This window comes from Mustela nigripes, chromosome 15, assembly GCF_022355385.1.
Source record: "Mustela nigripes isolate SB6536 chromosome 15, MUSNIG.SB6536, whole genome shotgun sequence".
In the NCBI taxonomy this organism is placed as follows: domain Eukaryota; kingdom Metazoa; phylum Chordata; class Mammalia; order Carnivora; family Mustelidae; genus Mustela; species Mustela nigripes.
The window spans coordinates 53,079,600-53,098,159 of record NC_081571.1 but is presented as its reverse complement, the minus strand read 5'-3'; the positions used below and the strand labels follow the sequence as shown (position 1 = coordinate 53,098,159).

Here is an 18,560-nt window from a genome sequence, read left to right as displayed (position 1 = left end):
GGAGACCTATGCACATTTAGTACAGATAACTGATGACTCTGAAAAAAAGTTCAAGGATATAATATTTTCATTTGCAAGGCGAAAAATTCTGATGCGGTGGTATAAATATCTGAAGTCATAAGGAAGGCCAGGACAAAAATAGTTTTCTTAGAAAGGCATGCTGGTTTTTTTTTTTTCTTCTTCTTCCTGATAATATTACAGCTTTATCTCCCGATCTCAGCCAGAGCGCGTCGTCGTGTCCGGGTCCCTCTGGGTTTGGCCTTTGAGCCCTTCCCTCTTTCCCCCAGGCCCATTCCATTTCTCAACTAAGCCTTGCTCAAAAAAGTCCTCCCCTCATTAGTTCGGGCATTTCACAAGTTAAGATCACTTACTAAGTGTCCAGTTTTAGCATTTTGTTTAGAGGGCTTCGTACTTTCATGTATCATGATAATGGACCAAGACCTTTCTTCCCATGTTTATTGTGTCCTGTTTGAAAATATCTAACAAAGTCAAGGTTATCAAGGGCTGATTTTGTTATACTCTCCCTTTTTACATTCTTTGATTTGAAGACGTTAACTAATTTTATTGCCAAACTTTCCAGTCAGTTAAAGTGTCCATTAATTTATTTTCCACCGTTTAATTTTGTAGGTCAGAATGGGAGCAGTAGTCTTACAATGAGTGGCATTTTTTTCAGTATTAAAAAAGACTTAATATTTTTTTTCCTTTTATCCCCCACCTTAGGTAAACTAGTTTATGTAGGAAAGCTCCCTCTAGTGTTTCCCAGAGCAAATACAAACGGTATTGGACTTTTCTTTTTTCTTTCTTTCTTTTTTTTAGAAGACTTAATTTTTAAATTTGGGGATCAGAATAAAATTGAGAGGAAGGTATGGAGATTCTCCATACCCTTGCTCCTCACGTATACAGCTACCCTCATTATCAGCGTGACTTGTGAGAATGGTGTGTTTGTTACCTGGAGGATGAACCTGCATTGACACATCGTGATGACTCCCAAGTAAATAGTTTGCTTTAGGGTTCATTCTTGGTGTGGTACATTCTTTGGGTTTGAGCAAGTTTATGTTGACGTATATCCATCCTGATAGTACCATACAGAGGATTTTCACTGCCCTAAAACTCTCTGTACTCTGCCCAGTTACCATCCCTGTCTCGTCCGACCCTTTTTATGGTCTCCCTAGTTTTGCCTTTTCCAGGATGTCAGAGAGTTCCAACTCTACAGCATGTAGCCTTTTCAGATTGGTTTCTTTCACTTATTAATATGTCTTTAAGGTTTCTCCATGTCTTTTCATGGCTTAATAGCTCATTTCTTTCTGGCAATGAATAATGTTCCATTGTCTGGATGTACCACAATTTATCCTTTCATGTACTGAAGGACATCTTGGTTGCTTCCAAGTTCAATAATGAATAAAGCTTCTATAAATATCTGTGCACAGGTTTTTGTGTGCAGAGATGTTTTCAATTCCTTTGAGTAAATGCTAAGGAGTGATTGCTCTATAGTAGTTGAAGAGTATGTTTAGTTTTGTTAAAAACTAGCATTTTTACCTTGTAAAAAAATCACCAAACTCTTCCAAAGCCGCTGTACCATTTTGCATTTTACCATCAGTATACGAGCATTTCCTCTGCTCCATGTCCTGACCAGCATTTGGTGTTGGTAGTGTCCCAGATTTTGGCCATTCTAATAGCTAGGTAGTGGTAGTTCACTGTTGATGTAATTTGCATTTCCTTAGTGCAATCTTTCTGTATGGAAAAATCTTTCTGTATGCATATTAGCCATCTATTTATCTTTTTTAAGTGAGGTGTCTCTTAAGGTCTCTGGCCATTTTTAAATCAGGTTGTTTGTTTCTGATACTTAAGTTTTAAGAGTTTTTTGTGTACTTTGGATGCTAGTCCTGTAGCAGAATATCTTTGGCAAATTATTTTCTCCCAGTCTATAGCTTTCCTAATAATGTCTTTTGTAGAAGTTTTTAATTTTAATAAAGTCTAGCTTATTATTTCTTTCATGTTGTATCTTAAAAGGTTGTATCTAAACTTACTTTCTTTCTTCTTTCATGTTGTATCTATTTCTTTCATGTTGTATCTAAAAAGGTATCACTATACCTAATGCCATCTAAATCTCCTATGCTATCTTCTTGGAGTTTTATATGTTTGCATTTCACATATAGGTATATAATCCATTTTGCGTTCATTGAGTTTGTGAAGGGTGTATTCTGTGGCTAGAGGAATTTTTTTTTTGCATGTCCAGTTCCAGTACCATATGTTAAAGAATCCATCTTTGTCCCATTGTGTTTTCTTTACTACTTTGGCAGAGATCATCTGACTTTATTTATGTGGGTTTATTTCTAGGCTGTCTGTTTGCCCCATTGGTCTATTCGTCTGTTCTTTCACTAACACTACATTATCTTCATTACCGTAGCTATACAGTAAGTCTTGAAGTTGGAAAGTGTCAGTCTTCCAATTTTGCTCTTCTTCAGTATTGTCTTGGTTATTCTGAGTTGTTTGCTTCTCCATATAAATTTTAGAATCAGTTTATCAATGTCGATAAAATAAGTTTCTGGGATTTTGATTGGGATTGAATAGAATCTGTAGATCAAGTTGGGAAGAACTGACCTCTGGACAATACCGAGTCTTTCTAATCTTAAATATGGATGAGCTCTCCATTTATTTAGTTTTTCTTTCATTAGATTCATCAGAGTTTTGTAGTTTTTCCCATATAAACTTTGTACATATTTTGTTAGATTTTTTCCTAAGTGTTTAATTTTGGGGGCTGCTAATGTAGATAGTATTTTCTTTTAATTTCAAATTCCCCTTGTTCATTGCTGGCATATGACAGAGCAGATGACTTGTGTTTATGAACTTTATATCCTACAACCTTGATATAATTACTTATTCTGGGAGAGTGAGGTTTTCTGTTTGTTTTTTTTTTCTTTTGTTTTTGTTTTTTTATTCTTTCAGATTTTCTACATTGACTTTTATGTCATCTAAGGAAAAAGACGGTCTTATTTCTTCCTACCCAAAATTTATACCTTTTGTTTCCTTTTCTTCCCTATTGCATTAGCAAGGACTGATATTAAAAAGAGGAGAAGTGAGAGGGGACATCCTTGCCTTGTGCTTGATCTTAGTGGGAATGTTTTGAGTTACTTTCCAGTAATTATGATGTTAAGTTTAGGTTTTTTGTAGAAATCCTTTATTAGGTTCTTGAATTTCACCTGATACATGAGTTCTCAAGTTCAGCCTTAGATTAAAGTGCACGTTTTTCCCATGAAGGGGTTGTAGGGGTCACATGCAACATCATCAGAGCATAGAAAGTGTGGCCTGAGAGGTCTGAAGATAATTTCACTTCACAATTTTGCCTGTAGTCAGCCTCGAATTGCACCGTGGTCCCATACACGGCTGATCTTCGTCCCCATCATGGCTTCAGTTGATGGTCCTTCCTTCTATTTTACTTAGGAACTTACGGCAGTCAGAGGAGAAATTCTCCATGCCCCCCCACCCCATCTTCCTGCACCTGTGCCTTTACAGTTGGCCTTTCCCTTTGAGGTGGACTGTCCATGTCCCTGGGTCAGTTCAGACTCTTCCATTGTGCCCTTGATGCTGCCTCCTCTTACCTACTCAAGGACATGGCTAGCAATTCTGTCTTGTTCCTCTAGATCATCTGTTTCCCTTTCACTATAGGATGTTCTCTCTTGGAGCTGTCATTTCTTATATCTATGAGAAAACCCTCTTTTGACTCACTTTTTGTACCTCCAGCTGCTGCCCTGATAGGTTTCCTGCACCTAGTGTTTTGGATTCTGTTCCTGGAGTTTTCTTTGGAACCTACTCCAGTAAGAATTTTGCCCTAAGTCCTCCCTAGAAACTTACTGTCAAAGTCACCTATCCTCTTAATGTTGTTTACCCGCTTCTTCTTGAAAACTTTTCTGACTTGGTTCAGAATACCATTCTCAGCTGGTTTTGACCCTGGGTCTTGTATTTTCCTTTGCTCACATCTTCGCATTTCCCAGACTATAAACATGGTGTGCCTCTGGGCTTGGTCCCTAGAGATACTCTCTTTGCCTAGCTCTCTATGCCTGGCTCTGACATCTAGACTCACTGTCTTCCAATTTTTCTTTATCTGCTTTGTCCTCTTCCCTGAGCTTTGGACATTTACATTCATGTATATATCTCCCCTTAGATGCCTATAAGCTGTTCAAAACTCACATGTCTAAAACTAAGCTCTTGCTCTCTGAAGCATCCCCCACCCACAGCCTGTTTCACTGCAGCTCTCTTTTTCTAGTTCCTGTGGCAAAACCCATAAAATTCATTCGTGTCTGCTTTCCTTCTCTTACATGCCACATTAGATCCATCAACAAATCATCTTGACTGTGCCTTTTAAATTATTCCAGAAAGTTCCATTTTCTCACCACTTCCCTTGCTGTCTGTCCCTCCACTGTGAACCACTGTTAGCTCAGCCTGGATGGAGACAGTGGCTCCTGCTTACCACCCTGGCCATCTCTTCTCCATACAAGAGCAATGGGAGCCTTTAAACCTCTAACTCAGCACCCCACAGTGGCTTTCTGTCTCACCAAGTGTGGAAGCCAAAGTCCTCTCAGGGCCCTGCATGATTGACATGCCTCCTGTTCCCCACAGTGGCCTCTTTGATAATCTCCCTCCCATCCAGCCACACTGGCTCCTCTCCGTTCCCTGAACACGCCAGGCACATTTCTCCGTCAGGGCCTTTGTACTTGGTGTTCTGTCTGCCTGGAATGTTCCTCCCCTAGATATCGGTACGGCTCACCTCTTTGCTGACTTCAGGTTTTTACTCAAATATTTTATAGAGAGTCCTTTCACTGAAATTACAACTATTCTGCCTCCCCTTCCAAGTTTTTTTGGTCCCTTTTCCCTGCACTGTTTTTCTCCTTGGCCATTTTCACTATCTAGAAACCTTTATATTTTACTTAGTTATTATATCCCTCCACTGCAATTTAAACTTTGTGAAGGCAATGTGTGTGTGTGTGTGTGTACATAAAATTTATCAGCAGCTCCCCACGTGTGTGTGTGTGTGTGTGTATACATAAAATTTATCAGCAGCTCCCCACTCCTTCCGTCTCTTTACAGTATAAATCCTGCTTGCATTGTAGATTTCATTAAACATTATAGAATGCTTTCATTGTCCAAGGGATGGGTCAGGCACATTTTCACATTGAATTTTCCCACTTGATCTCTGAAATCAACATTGCGATTCCTATTTTACAGATGAGGGGAAAACCAAAGTCTGAGAAAGATGTATAGTGTCTTTATTACAGACAATAATAGATATTGGAATGGAGCTTTAAACTGAAGCCCTCTAACTTCATGTTATGTACTTTCTAATATACCACACTAGGGACAAATCCACAGTTCAGTAATGACTTAACTTTTTTTTTTTTAATTTTATATATTTATTTGCCAGAGAGACAGAGACCACAAGCAGGGGGAACAGCTTGCAGAGTGAGAAGCAGGCTCCCAGCTGAGCAAGGAGACCAATGAGGGACTCAGTCCCAGGACCCTGGGATCATGACCTGGGCGGGACGGCAGAGGCTCAACCAACTGAGCCACTCACGCGTCCCATGATTTAACTTTTTGAAAGGGGCTTTGAAAGGACTGCCCTTGCCAATCTTCCACCATCTCAATTCTTACCCCCTACCCTATCTTCTGTCTTGTCGTGCTGTTTCCCTCCAGCACAAACGTAGCCGCTATTGAGGACATTTGTAAATTTGGAACAGTGATAAAAGCACAAGCCCTGTCTTCCAGCAACGGTATTCGGTGACGGAAGCAGGGAGACAGAATGGGAGGGGAGAATTTAGCAGAAGGGTTTTAACAATTTCCCTTTTTGATGCTTGAGCTAACTCAGAGACCACCAAGAAATTGCACTTAGAGAAAAGCTGAGCCAGAAAGGAGTTTGGAGCAAAGTGGCTAAGAATATCTAAGGAGTAAAGTCTGGTCTGAGAGGAAACTGTCTTGACTCGAGCCTATGTGGCTCAAAAACCAAACGACTTGGATGACTGTCGTGTTAAGTCACAGAGATATTCTGCTTTCTTTGGCTTTAAATAGTCTCCATTCTGTAATCTCATCCTGTTGTTCTTTATTGGTATAACTTTTGTTGTAAGTAGTTTGCTTCCACATCTATAAAACAAGATAGTGGGGATCAGTGATTCTGTTAGGGCACCTTTAGATTTAAATTATGTGATTTTAAAATCCTGCGTTACTCTAGTGATTTTGAATCTAGATCTAGTGATAATCAGGCCTCTTTTTTACTGTGCAAAATTTCCCTTAAAATAATAATTTAGGGGCACCTGGGTGGCTCAATGGGTTAAAGCCTCTGCCTTCAGCTCAGGTCATGATCGCAGGGTCCTGGGATCGAGCCCCACATCGGGCTCTCTGCTCAGCAGGGAGCCTGCTTCCCCTCCTCTCGCTCTGCCTGCCTCTCTGCCTGTGGTCTCTGTCAAATAAATAAATAAAATCTTAAAAAAATAATAATTTATATTTTAACTGAATACAAAGAATTGCTGAAGCACTTTCAGATAAAATTAAGATGGTTTTTAAAAATCAGTTTTATTTCTTATTGAGTTTGTCAGATAATCTCACCTTAAAGAAACGACAACACAGACCATGCTTCGAAAGTATCGGGTCCTGGAAAAACCTTTTGTGCCCTCAGGTAATGGGGAGTGTTTCTTTAACCTAAGTGATTTCATGGCATGGACATACCTTCTGATCGCTTTCCATTTGTTGAAGAGGAGATTTTGAAAGCCAAATGGAAATTATAACATTAAATGACCAAATTTGTTTTTTTCTCAAAATGCAGAGCTGACCTTCTTTTATTTTTAGTTTTATTTATTTAAGTAACCTCTGTATCCAGCGTGGGACTTGAACTCACAACCCTGAGATCAAGCATTGCATGTTCTTCCCTCTGAGCCAGCCGGGTGCCCCTTAATACTGTAAATATAACATACTTAGAAGGGAAATGTGCTTTCTTCCTAAAGGCACATCTTATTTTTAAAGCAAATGTGTTTCTTTTCTATACTGTCTCTCTTGAACTGAGACTAGTTTAAATCGTTAGTTCTTTTCATTAGGCAGCCTTTTCGGCTTACTTCAAATGTTTGCTAGTGTTTTTTTCTCAACTTTTAAAAAATTCTTTCCCCCTCTTTTTCATACTTATCTAAATTTTTCTGTGCCTACTATAACTATTATAAAATGATCAATAATGAGTCAAGGAATTAAGCTCCTATCGATTGTAAAAGAATTTACCCAGTTGTTTTTTTGTTTTATTTCTTAAGCTCATTTTCATATTCATATTTTCATCATTTTTAAATGTTTACTGAGGTTCGCCAATGTTTTGTGGAAAAAGGATATCATACTCTAATCTTCTCTTATTTTCATCATTAACAAGCCTGAGACCCTTGTGATTAGTTAAGCAGCATAAGACAGTGGTTATCAAACTTAAAATGTTTCTTTTTAAAGAAAGCTAAAACTTCTGCTCTTTAGTCCTGAACAATCAGTGTGTTTCCTGATTGCAGAGGCAGGAAATACTTTACTTTTGAAGCAATAACGGTTATTCCTGGGAACTTTCATAATTGGCTGCATAGAGATAGCGCGGACTTTAACAAATACAACAGAATTACTGCTGGCTTATTTAAAAAGAGAGAGGCCCTCTTAAGTGTGATAAAAAGCTAATTACTCAGGACTTGACCAGTTCGGCCTACTCCCTGCTCTTGGAGAACGTCGTTCAGCTGGCTTCCTGACTAAAGGTATCTTTCCCTAGTACTTTTTTACTATCCAGATTTTTAAACATCACTTGTGGTCCTTGTAGAATTTGTTTACCTTTGAAATCAGGTGGAGTGTAATTTTTATACTACACTTGGATTTCTTGAATTATGATATTTGATAATTACGATTAATTATGACTAGTTATGATAATTAATGAGAGACCACAGCACGACATCCAGGGATCTAACGGCAACTTTTTTCCTCCTCTAGAATGAGGAATTGCTGTTGTCTGCTTTTTGATATTTGAGTCTGAATTCTTTAGTGAGGTCACTGAAGGTGTAACAACAGCATACTGGCTTAAGGTGGCACTGTGCTTTCTCTTAATATCATGAGACATTTGAAAAAAGCCCTTTCATTTATTGTTTGTTGAATTGACTATTGTGCCTTAATGAAAATAGATCATTTCAATGACTTACATTATTTCTGGTTTAACATTAGCGTGAGTTTTCCATCTCCTTGCTCCTGTATTGACGCTGGTGCAAAAATAAACTCACAGAAATTTGGGTCTAGATGAGGTCTTATTGACCATCTCCCAGCCCCCCTTCCCCCCTTCGACTGGTGAGGAAGCTCTAGGATGCAGAATAGCACAAAATCCCGGCAGAGCTGGGGACGGAATACAAATCTCTCAGTTTCTATTTGGTAGAGTCTTTTTCATCATTGTTGTTTTGTGTTCAAGATTATGTGTCCCTTGCCTTTAGGGACGCCTGGGTGGCTCAGCGGGTTAGGTGTCTGCCTCCAACTCAGGTCATGATCCCACTGCCCTGGGATGGAGTCCCATATCGGGCTCTCTGCTCAGCAGAGAGTCAGCTTCTCCTTCTCCCTCTGCCTGCTGCTCCCCCTGCTTGTGCGCTCTCTCTGATAAGTAAATAAATAAAATCGTTAAAAACAACAACAAAAACTTTGCCTTTACTTGGCATTACCATATGACATAATCAGATTCTGAGCCCTGATGTTATCCCTAGCTGGAGTATGACTAACTAGATTCTGCACCTAGAGGGTGTAGTTTGAGGTGCTCCGTGGCATCTGGAGAGACATTCCTCACACGAACACTCACTTCCTGGCTGGGTGAGCACTGAGCAGAGGGAAAACTTGTGGCTTTCTGTCTGTGGGGGGATGCCAGATCTCAAGTTAGTAACAGGAATTTTCTAAACCTGTATCAAACGTGCCATTTATACTTCTGTTTCCTGACAGTAGTCACTCAGTTTCTTCTGAGAACAGAATACTTTCCCAGCGGTCGGAAGAGCTCTAGTAAGGACAAAATCCCCACCAGTCAGTCCTCCACTTAAGAGTTCGTGGTATGGGGGCTCCTGAGGGGCTCAGTCCGGTAAGCATCTGCCTTTGGCTCACATCAATATTCCAGGGTTCCTGGGATCAAGCCCTGCATCTCATCGGGCTCCTTGCTCACAGCAGGGCATCTGCCTCTTCCTCTGCCTGTCACTCCCCCTGCTTGCTCTCTCGTGCTCTCCCTCTCTCTTTCTCTGTCAAATAAATAAATAGATAAAGTCTATAAATAGATAAAGTCTATTTATTTATTTGACAGACAGAGGTCACAAGTAGGCAGAGAGGCAGACGGAGAGGAGAGGTGGGGAAGGAGGCTCCCTGCAGAGCAGAGAGCCTGACGCAGGGCTCCGTTCCAGGACCCCGAGATCACAACCTGAGCCGAAGGCAGAGGCTCAACCCACTGAGCCACCCAGGTGCCCCGATAAAATCTTAAAAAAAAAAAAAAAAAAGAGTTTACAGTCTAATAGTAGAAGGAGAGAAAAGAGATGTTGAAAGATGCAGTACATACAAAGACTCAAATTCATTCAAAAAACATAGAAATGTATATATAAATGTGTCAGTTAACACTGACACTAGGGGACAATGCCATTTTCCCAAAATATCACATGTATGTGCAAGTACTGGCCCAAGTTTTGTTTTTCTTGTGTTTCTTCTGATTGGCCCCTCAAATGAAATGCCTCATAGGTTCTCACGTTTCTCTTATAACTCATTTCCCCACTATGGATATTTTACTGACCTTACTTTATCAGTGTCTCTCTCCTGATGTGGGCTCTGGGTGTGGGGGCAGGGGCTGTGTAATGGTTTATGTGTGCTTTCCCCGTAATGACACTCAGAAACAGAGCCGGAGGTTGCAGTTCTGCAGGTGGAACCCCTCTGCATCCCGGGTCACTGAAAGCTGTTGATGGTCGTGACCTGAGGGCGGGTGTCATGGTGCAATTAACAACTCAGATTATTGGAAGATGAAATGACCAGCCCAGCTGAGGCAAGATGATAAGCTTTGCTTATGTAAACTGGGTCATTAACTGAATTACACTGAGGTATTAAGCCTTTGCCTGTGGTCACAGGAGGTGTCAGTAAGACTCTAGAAATTCAGCGCCTAATCAGTTCCTCATGTAGGAGAGCTCTCAATCTAGGTAAAGTATACAAACGTGGAATAGAGAGGGACTGACACACGGAAGGTTGAATTAACTTTGTAGTCTCGATGATAGAATATAACTCTAATAATAGTTTGCATATTTATAACAAGAGCAAAATTCTGCAGGTTCAAAAAAATATGCTACAGATAATGCTTCTTCAGTCTACAGAGATACTTTGGAAACTTAGGAACATTTGGGTTGCAAAATTAGATGGAAAAGTATTTCATGAAATAAGGTTAGTGAGGGGAAGGCATCCATTTCTCTTAGGGTTTTGCCTAACAGCCACTAGAATCATTTGCCTTTTTTTTTTTTTTTTTTTAAGGATTTTGTTTATTTATTTGACAGAGAGAGAGAGAGAGAGAGAGAGAGAAGAACAAGCAGGTGTTGCAGTGGGCACAGGGAGAGGGAGAAGTGGACTCCCTGCTGAACAGAGAGCCAAACATAGGGCTTGATCTCAGGACCCTGGGATCAGAACCAGAGCTGAAGGCAGACGCTTAACCAGCTGAGCCACCCAAGAGCCCCAGAATCATTTTGCTTTTAGCAGGGTTGCATATGTAGCTCACCCTCCTTAGCTTTGGCCCTTGTCAGATACTAAGGCTAAATAAATAAATAAGTGACAGAGGGCTAAGTTTGCTCGTCATGGGTTAGTAAAAACAGCTGACTTCTTTCCCGAGACAGGTCAGGTGTTCAGGGTAGTCCTTGAAACTACAGCATTTGGACTTTATTCTTTCATACGAAGTACTTAACCAGCAAGCTGAAATTCTTATGATTTTGAACTGTGAGTGTTCCAGCAGTATATCTCAAATAATTATGAGAAAGAGAAAGAAGTTCCCACTTCAGAATTGATGCTAGAAGATTTGAAGATATACCATATATGCCTAAATGTAAAACAACCCTGAATATAATCTGTTTTCTAAAGATAAGGATTAGCCCCCACCCCCCATTTTTTTTTTTTTTTTTTCTTTTGGCCAACGTAAGCATGTACTTTGTACCAGGAATCATTCTAGGTTCTGGGATACAAGTTAAAAAATGAAAACAAAATAAAACACAAAAGACAGAAATCCCTGCCCTCCTAGGGCCTACTTTCTGGCAAATAAATTATACAAGATGTTAAAAGAGGTAAGTGCTGGTAGAGAGTTATGAAGCAGGGAAAAAACCCAGGGCATGTTGGCTATGTGTGTGTTTTGGGGTGGGGAGTGCTTGCTGCCTTACAAGGTGGCCTTAGAACATGGATTGAATGAGATGAGGGAGTGAGCCATGCAGTGAACTGGGAGAGGAGCGTGGAGCTCAGAGCCCTTGAGGGAGAAGAGTGGGGGCATGCTCGAGGAATAGCTCGGAGGCCAGTGTGGCTGCAATAGAGTGAGAGGGAGTTTAGGAGTAAAGTCATAGGAAGTGGAGTTAGGATGACAAGATGAAAATCAAAGTTGACTAGAGGTCGTATAGAAGACATGGAGCCGTGGTGCTTATATACACATGTCGAATGCAGATGGCATGGGTCCTTAGGGTATTGTAAGGATCTTTTATTCTTAACGAAATGGGCAGCTTGGAGGATTTACAGGTAAGTAACATGACATTTAAGAAGGATTCTAATTCAGTTTAAAAAGGCTCCTTCTGGCTTTTGAGAGTAGATTGAAGGAGACAAGGGACACTAGTTAAAAGGTTCATGTAGTAAGCCAAGTGAGAAATGATTATTTGTATTCTCTTCTATGAATGTACCACATTTTGTTTGTCTGCTCTTTCCTTCAGTTTTATTGAGATAGAATTGACATTCAAGGTTGTATTAGGTCAAGGTGTACAATATAATGATTTGATACATGTACATATTGGGAAATGATTGATAAAATCAGTTGAACCACTCACCTCACATAGTTACAGGTATTTTTCTTGTGATGAGAGCTTTTAAGATCTACTTGCTTAGCAACTTTCAATTAATTTAATTCTATTTGCTTAGCAACTAATAACAATATAGTATTATTAATTAAAGCCACCATGCTGTATATGAAGTCCCAGAACTTAACTTATAACTAGAAGTTTGTATCTTTTGACAATTTCCAGAAGCCCCCTCACCTCCTTTGCCCCCGGCAACCACCGATCTTTTTTCTCCATCTATAAGTTCAGTTTTTAAAAATTCCACATATAACTGAGGTCACGCAGTATTGGCCTTTCTCTGACTTATTTCAATTAGCTTGATGCTCTTGAGGTCTATTCATGTTGTTGCAAAAAGCAGGTTCCCTTTTTTATGACTAAATAATATTGCATTGTACACTTATGTATATCTGTATATTTTTTATCTGTTCATTGTGGAGGGACACTGAGGTTGTTTCCATGTCTTGGCTATTGTTAACAATATTGCAGTGAATAGTAGGGAGCAGATACCTTTTTTGGGATAGTAATTTTGCTTCCTTTGGATATGTACCCAGAAGTGGAATTGCTGGATCATATCATAGTTCTGTTTTTAATAGTTTGAGTTAACGCCATACTGTTTCCCATAGTAAGTGCAACAGTTTGCGTTCCCACTGACACAACATGGGGATTCCCTTTTCTCTACATTTTTGCCAGTACTTACTTCTGGTCTTTTTTTGATGATAACTATTTGGTAAGATGATACATCTCATTGTGGTTTTGATCTGCATTTCCCTGATGTTTAGTGAGTATTCACGTGTTGATGGATATTTGTGTTGGTTGTTTTGAGTATTGTGACTCAGGCTTCTGGGAATATTTGTGGACTAGCTTTTGTGCGGACATATGTTTTCAGGGCTGTTAGCAAATCTCTAGGGGTGGAATTGCTGGGTTATGAGATAGGTCTATGCTCACCTCCTGAGAAACTCCCAAAAGATTTTCTAAAGTGGTTTTGCCATTTCATATCTCTGCATATGCCATGTATGGAAGTTCCAGTTGCTCCATATCCCAGCAGGCCTTTGTCTTCTTGATGTTAGCCATTCTAACAGGTGTATAATGGTATCTTACTGTGGTTTTCATTTGCATTTTTTCTTTTCTTTTTCTTTTTAAAGATTTAATTTATTTATTTGACAGAGAAAGAGATCACAAGCAGGCAGAGAAGCAGGCAGAAAGAGAGGAGGAAACAGGCTCCCCGCTGAGCAGAGAGCCCAATGCGGGGCTCGATCCCAGGACCCTGAGATCATGACCTGAGCCGCCGAAGGCAGCGGCTTAACCCACTGAGCCACCCAGGCGCCCCATCATTTGCATTTTTTCTGAAGGCTAATGCAGATGAGGAGTGTCTGGATCTTATTCTCTTTATCCAGAAAGTTTATTGTATCCTTGTTGTTGAAAGTTTGGTTCCTTTCAGCTGACACTTATCATAACTCTTATTTATCTTTTGCATTTATTTATTTTTTTCAGTCCTGGTTGATATGTGTTAGCATATACTTTTTTTAATCTTAATTTTTTTAAAAGACATCTGACCCCTTATAACAACTCTTCAAAGTACTGAAAGGATGTATTATGATTTATTAAAAGTTGGCAGTGGCCTATTTAGCCCACAGTTTTGTTTTCGGGAAACCATTGCATTTAAAATGGGGAAGTATAATACATTAAATTTCTATCTTAACTTTTAAGTCATTTATGTCTGGCAGTGTAACTTAAGTTTATCCTTTATCCTACATGGAGTTGACTCTTACTTTCTGTATGTTATCATTTAGGATGAGAATGCATTCTGTGTGATAGCAGCAAGTTTATCTCTAAATATTTATCTCTAAATTATGTCTAAACATTCAACTGAAATGCAGAATTTCAATTTTCCCAGGTTCCCGATGTGATCAGCAGTATAAGGCAGTTATCGAAAGCTGCCATGAAAGAGGATGCCAAAGCCAGCAAAGACAACGAGGATGCCTTTTACAACTCGCAGAAGTTCGAAGTCCTGTACTGCGGGAAGGTGACGGTGACCCACAAGAAGGCCCCTTCCAGCCTCATCGACGACTGCATCGAGAAGTTCAGCCTGCACGAGCAGCAGCGCCTGAAGATCCAGGGCGAGCAGCGCGGTGCGGACGCGGGGGATGACCCGGGGGTCTTCGAGGCCACGGCCCCCTGCCCAGCCGCCGACATCCTGGCCGAGGAAGGGGATGGCGTCCCTGACATCCTGCCAACCTTACCCGCCACAGCCAGCCAGCCGGGCCTGCCCAGCTCTCGAGCTGGCTTCCCAGAGCGGATTTTGGAAGATTCTGGCTTTGATGAACAGCAGGAGTTCCGGTCTCGGTGCAGCAGCGTCACCGGAGTCTTGCAAAAGAAAGTTCACGAGAACAGCCAAAAACCACTGCCGCGAAGGAGACACGCCAGCGCGCCCAGTCACGTGCAGCCCTCGGATTCGGAGAAGAACAGGACCATGCTGTTCCAGGTGCTGCCAGGCGGGGCGCTGGCGGGGCTGGTTTCCATGCGCGCAGGATTTGCTAGTTAGTTGCAGCCGGCGCCCGCCCCTCCCCATCCCATCGCGAGCTCTGCAGGGGTCCTGCACCCTCCCCGCCCCCCCCCCCTCAGCCCCCAACCCGGGCCAAGGCGAGCAGGGCAGGCAGATGGAGAGAAGAGCAAAGGAAAGCAGGGAAGGGCCCAGAGGCAGACACGGAGTGTGGATTTTTAGCAAGTGGGGGAACAGGGCGCGGAGATATGGAGAAAGAAGCGATTAAATAGATTACCCTATCACCAGCATTTGCCTTGGTTTGATTCTTAAATAGATGTGTGTTGTGTCTAGATGTCTAAATAGATGTTGTGCCTTGCAGAGGATTTAAAGATGTGAATAATCTGGGAAAGTGTGATAGGCATGGAGGACAAAGAGAAAGTTTTCTTTAGAGAAGGAAAAGTCCAGAGACTCCTGAGTGTATTTTCAGATGCTGTTCCACAAAAAGAAGAAAGTTAAAGAAACACCCTGAGCCTGACAACTTACAGGATCCGTTGCCAAAATAATGGCGTACAAGCTGTATTGTAGGTTTAAAAGAGGCATCTTAATTTAAAAAGTAGTTTTTGAGTTTGTACAAGATACAGAAAATGTCAGGTTCCACCTTAAAGAACTTAAGTCAAAACAGTGCCTTGGAGAAGTTCTTTAAGTCCTCAGCTTGTAAGGTCTGAGTTTTCTTGGGGGAAAGAAAAAAAAAAGAGGGACCGTCCTTTTATCCTATGGTAAAGAGACTTGAGTAGGAAATTCCACAGCGTACCTTGATAAACAGTCCCAGTGTGTAATACTTGCTTATCAGAAGTCTGTGGGTTCTTTTGTTTTGTCCTGTTTTGCTTTTGATAACTCTAGGCATGTAATGAAAGTATCCATAGGCTTTTCTTGGGTGATACACTGACTGAGCTGCCTCTCTTTTTGAGGCTCTCAGAGGTATTCATTTTCCTAGCTTGCCACAGTGATTGATGTTAATTTCCCTGGCTGTGGATTTTTAAAAAGTTTAATGTGCTCAACTGCAAATATTATGTTTTTGTTGACCATTTGGGAGAAAGTATGATTATAAGTGATGGTTAAGTAATTGGTGTTTTTAGAGATCTTGAAGAAAGGGAGCATGTTTTTAAAAAGATGATCGTGTTGAATGAACAGAATGGTTTCTTAGATCTTATAAATTAAGATCAACTTCATTTTCATGATTTTTAGACAAAAGGAGGAAATGTGTTGAGGCTGCTGATAGTTGGAGTTGAAATACTGGCTGGTTTGGATGTTGAAGCACATTGGTTGTTGAAGAACATGTATAGCAATTGAATCTATATTACTAGTTGGATATATAATCATAAAGTAAGACCTTAGGTCCTTGCGAGTTGAAATTAACTGGAATGTTTTTATTTTAAGGTTGGGCGGTTTGAGATTAACCTGATCAGCCCAGACACTAAATCAGTCGTGCTTGAAAAGAATTTTAAAGATATCTCTTCTTGTTCTCAGGTACGTATAAAAGTACGTCATATGTTTGACGAAACCAACTTAATCTTATTTTTAAATTAACCACAAAACAACTTTAATGTTTTATTTAAAATCTTTAATCTCTCTGTCTCTTGATAGAGAGAGAGAGAAATCACAAGTAGGCAGAGAGGCAGGCAGAGAGAGAGAGGGGAGGAAGCAGGCTCCCCGTGGAGCAGAGAGCCCGATGCAGGGCTCGATCCCAGGACCCTGGGATCATGACTCAAGCCGAAGGCAGAGGCTTCAACCCACTGAGCCACCAGGCGCCCCTTGAGTGGATTTGTCTTAAAGAAGAGTGCTGCTTTGTTTGTGTCTCTGCTGGTGTAACAAAATCCTGTCCAGGTCCCTCAGTATCGTAATAGCTGGTCCTCCTTTTTATCACCCTTTCTCCTCATAACGTCACTTCAACACATTCTCTCCTCTGGTGGAATTTTTGTGGTGGTGAGTTCTTTTTGAAAATACCTCACAGTTAGTGTTCCTCAGTCTTGGGCAGTGGGACTTGTGGGTATCACTGAGTCATGTTTGCTCTTTTTGCCATAATTGGTAGTAAAAAGAGAACTAGCACTTTCCACTTCTTTTAATGTAAATGCTAAAATTTGAAAAGAAAATGTTGGTATATTTTTGTTCTTTGGTTTATTTTTAATTCACAAAATGTGTATTTGAATGCTTTGAAATTATTGATACAGCTCAACGTCTACAAGGTCATAGTAGGCATAAACCAGTGTCCTCTAAGTACCACAGTAGTAATTTAGAATATCTATCCCAAAGTTAGAGCCGCCTAAATGTATTGTAAGCATAGAAGGATTTTTTAAGTTGTTGGGAGTAGAGAGAATATCTAAATCTAAATATGGGAAGGTTAAGAATGCAAGGATGCCTCTATGGAAGTCTCTGGAATAGAGAAGGATTAACTTCTTTCCTTGTGAGTGACTTAAAGGCACCTTTAGGGACCTAAATCTTGCTAAAGTCCTCTTTATTTTGATGTCAAAAAATGAAGTCTGCCTGTTTATTTTTAAATTTCAGAGTTAGTGTTGCCCTAGGTATAATATTCAGATGTTCTGCCTTTCAGAAATGATGAACTTTTGTACCTTTTGTAATTGTTCACCTCAGCCTCAGCTAATGCCTTTTCCCTTCTGATATTTTTGTATTTGTTCTATTAATGGTATCATAAAATTATGTCCTGAAGATAAAAACTTTCTACTGTAATAACTAAGAGAGGCACAGCATCTGATTATAGGAATGATAAATGACAATTTTCTAAATTCCTATATAAGGGACCAAAAGCTGGGTAGAAAAATTATATTCACTTGAACTGAAAAAGTAGTTATTGAGTCTTGTTGTAATTACCTGTTTGCTGGGGAGTCCCCGCAAGATCATAAGCTTTGTGAGGGCAGGCATCTTTATTTTGTGGTGTTTCTGTAGGGCATTCATCCCGTAGGGCATCAGAATAAAATGTTAAGATAGAGCTTAGTACTTAGGTGTTCAATAAATGTTGAATGAACATTTTTATGTGTGGGACCTTGTGCCAAGTACAGAAGAGAAAGTGATGTGCAAACCAGTGTAGTTCTTGCCCACCAGGCTGCAAAGGGTCATCCTAAGAAGCTGTGCCCCTCACCCACACATTCACACATTCCTCAAACCTCCCAGTGAGGAAACAGCTTTGCTCATTGAACATCCAAAGGGGAAAAAACAAAGTAGTGGGGGAAAAAGAAGAAAAGAACCAACCAAGCCAAATATATAAAACTGGCAATTCAAACATGATTTTTGCTTTTTGCCCTCTTTTTTAAAAGTGAGGATGTAGAGAAAGGAGAAACCTCTTTCCTTACTGGTGGGAATGTAAACTGGTGCAGCCACTGTGGAAAACACTATGGAGGTTCCTCAAAAAGTTAAAAATAGAACTACCCTATGACCCAGCAATTGCACTAGTAGGTATTTACCCAACGGATACAAAATACTAATTTGGAAGGGCACATGCATCCCATTGTTTATAGCAGCATTATCTCCAATAGCCAAACTATGGAAAGCACCCAAATGCCATCAACTGATGAATGAATAAAGACGGTGTGCTATTCACACACATGTACACACACACACACACACAGACACACACACACAGGAATATTAGCCATTAAAAAGAATGAAATCTTGCCATTTCCAATAACATGGGTAGAGCTAGAGTATATTAGGCTAAGTGAAACAAGTTAACCCGAGAAAGACAAATAGCGTATGATTTCACTCATATGTGGAATTTAAGAAAAAAACTGATGAACATTGGGGAATGGTGAAAAAAAAAAAAAAAGAGACAGAGAAGAAAACCATAAGAGACTCCTTTTTTTTTTTTTAAATAAATCCTATTTATTTATTTATTTATTTTTAAAGATTTTTATTTATTTATTTATTTGACAGACAGATCACAAGTAGGCAGAGAGGCAGGCAGACAGAGAGAGAGGGGGAAGTAGGCTCCCTGCTGAGCAGAGAGC

At 40.3% G+C, this 18,560-nt stretch overlaps 1 protein-coding gene across 3 annotated transcripts in view; it reads left to right on the top strand.

Moving 5' to 3' along the window:
* Positions 1 to 18,560, top strand: part of TBC1D4 (TBC1 domain family member 4) — a 187,249-nt gene that overhangs the window by 102,545 nt on the left and 66,144 nt on the right. For all 3 annotated transcript variants that reach the window (XM_059377878.1, XM_059377877.1, XM_059377879.1), the window contains exons 2-3: positions 13,954 to 14,541; positions 15,979 to 16,068. In XM_059377878.1, coding sequence (XP_059233861.1) covers positions 13,954 to 14,541; positions 15,979 to 16,068 — 678 coding nt within the window. The remainder of the gene's footprint in view (positions 1 to 13,953; positions 14,542 to 15,978; positions 16,069 to 18,560) is intronic.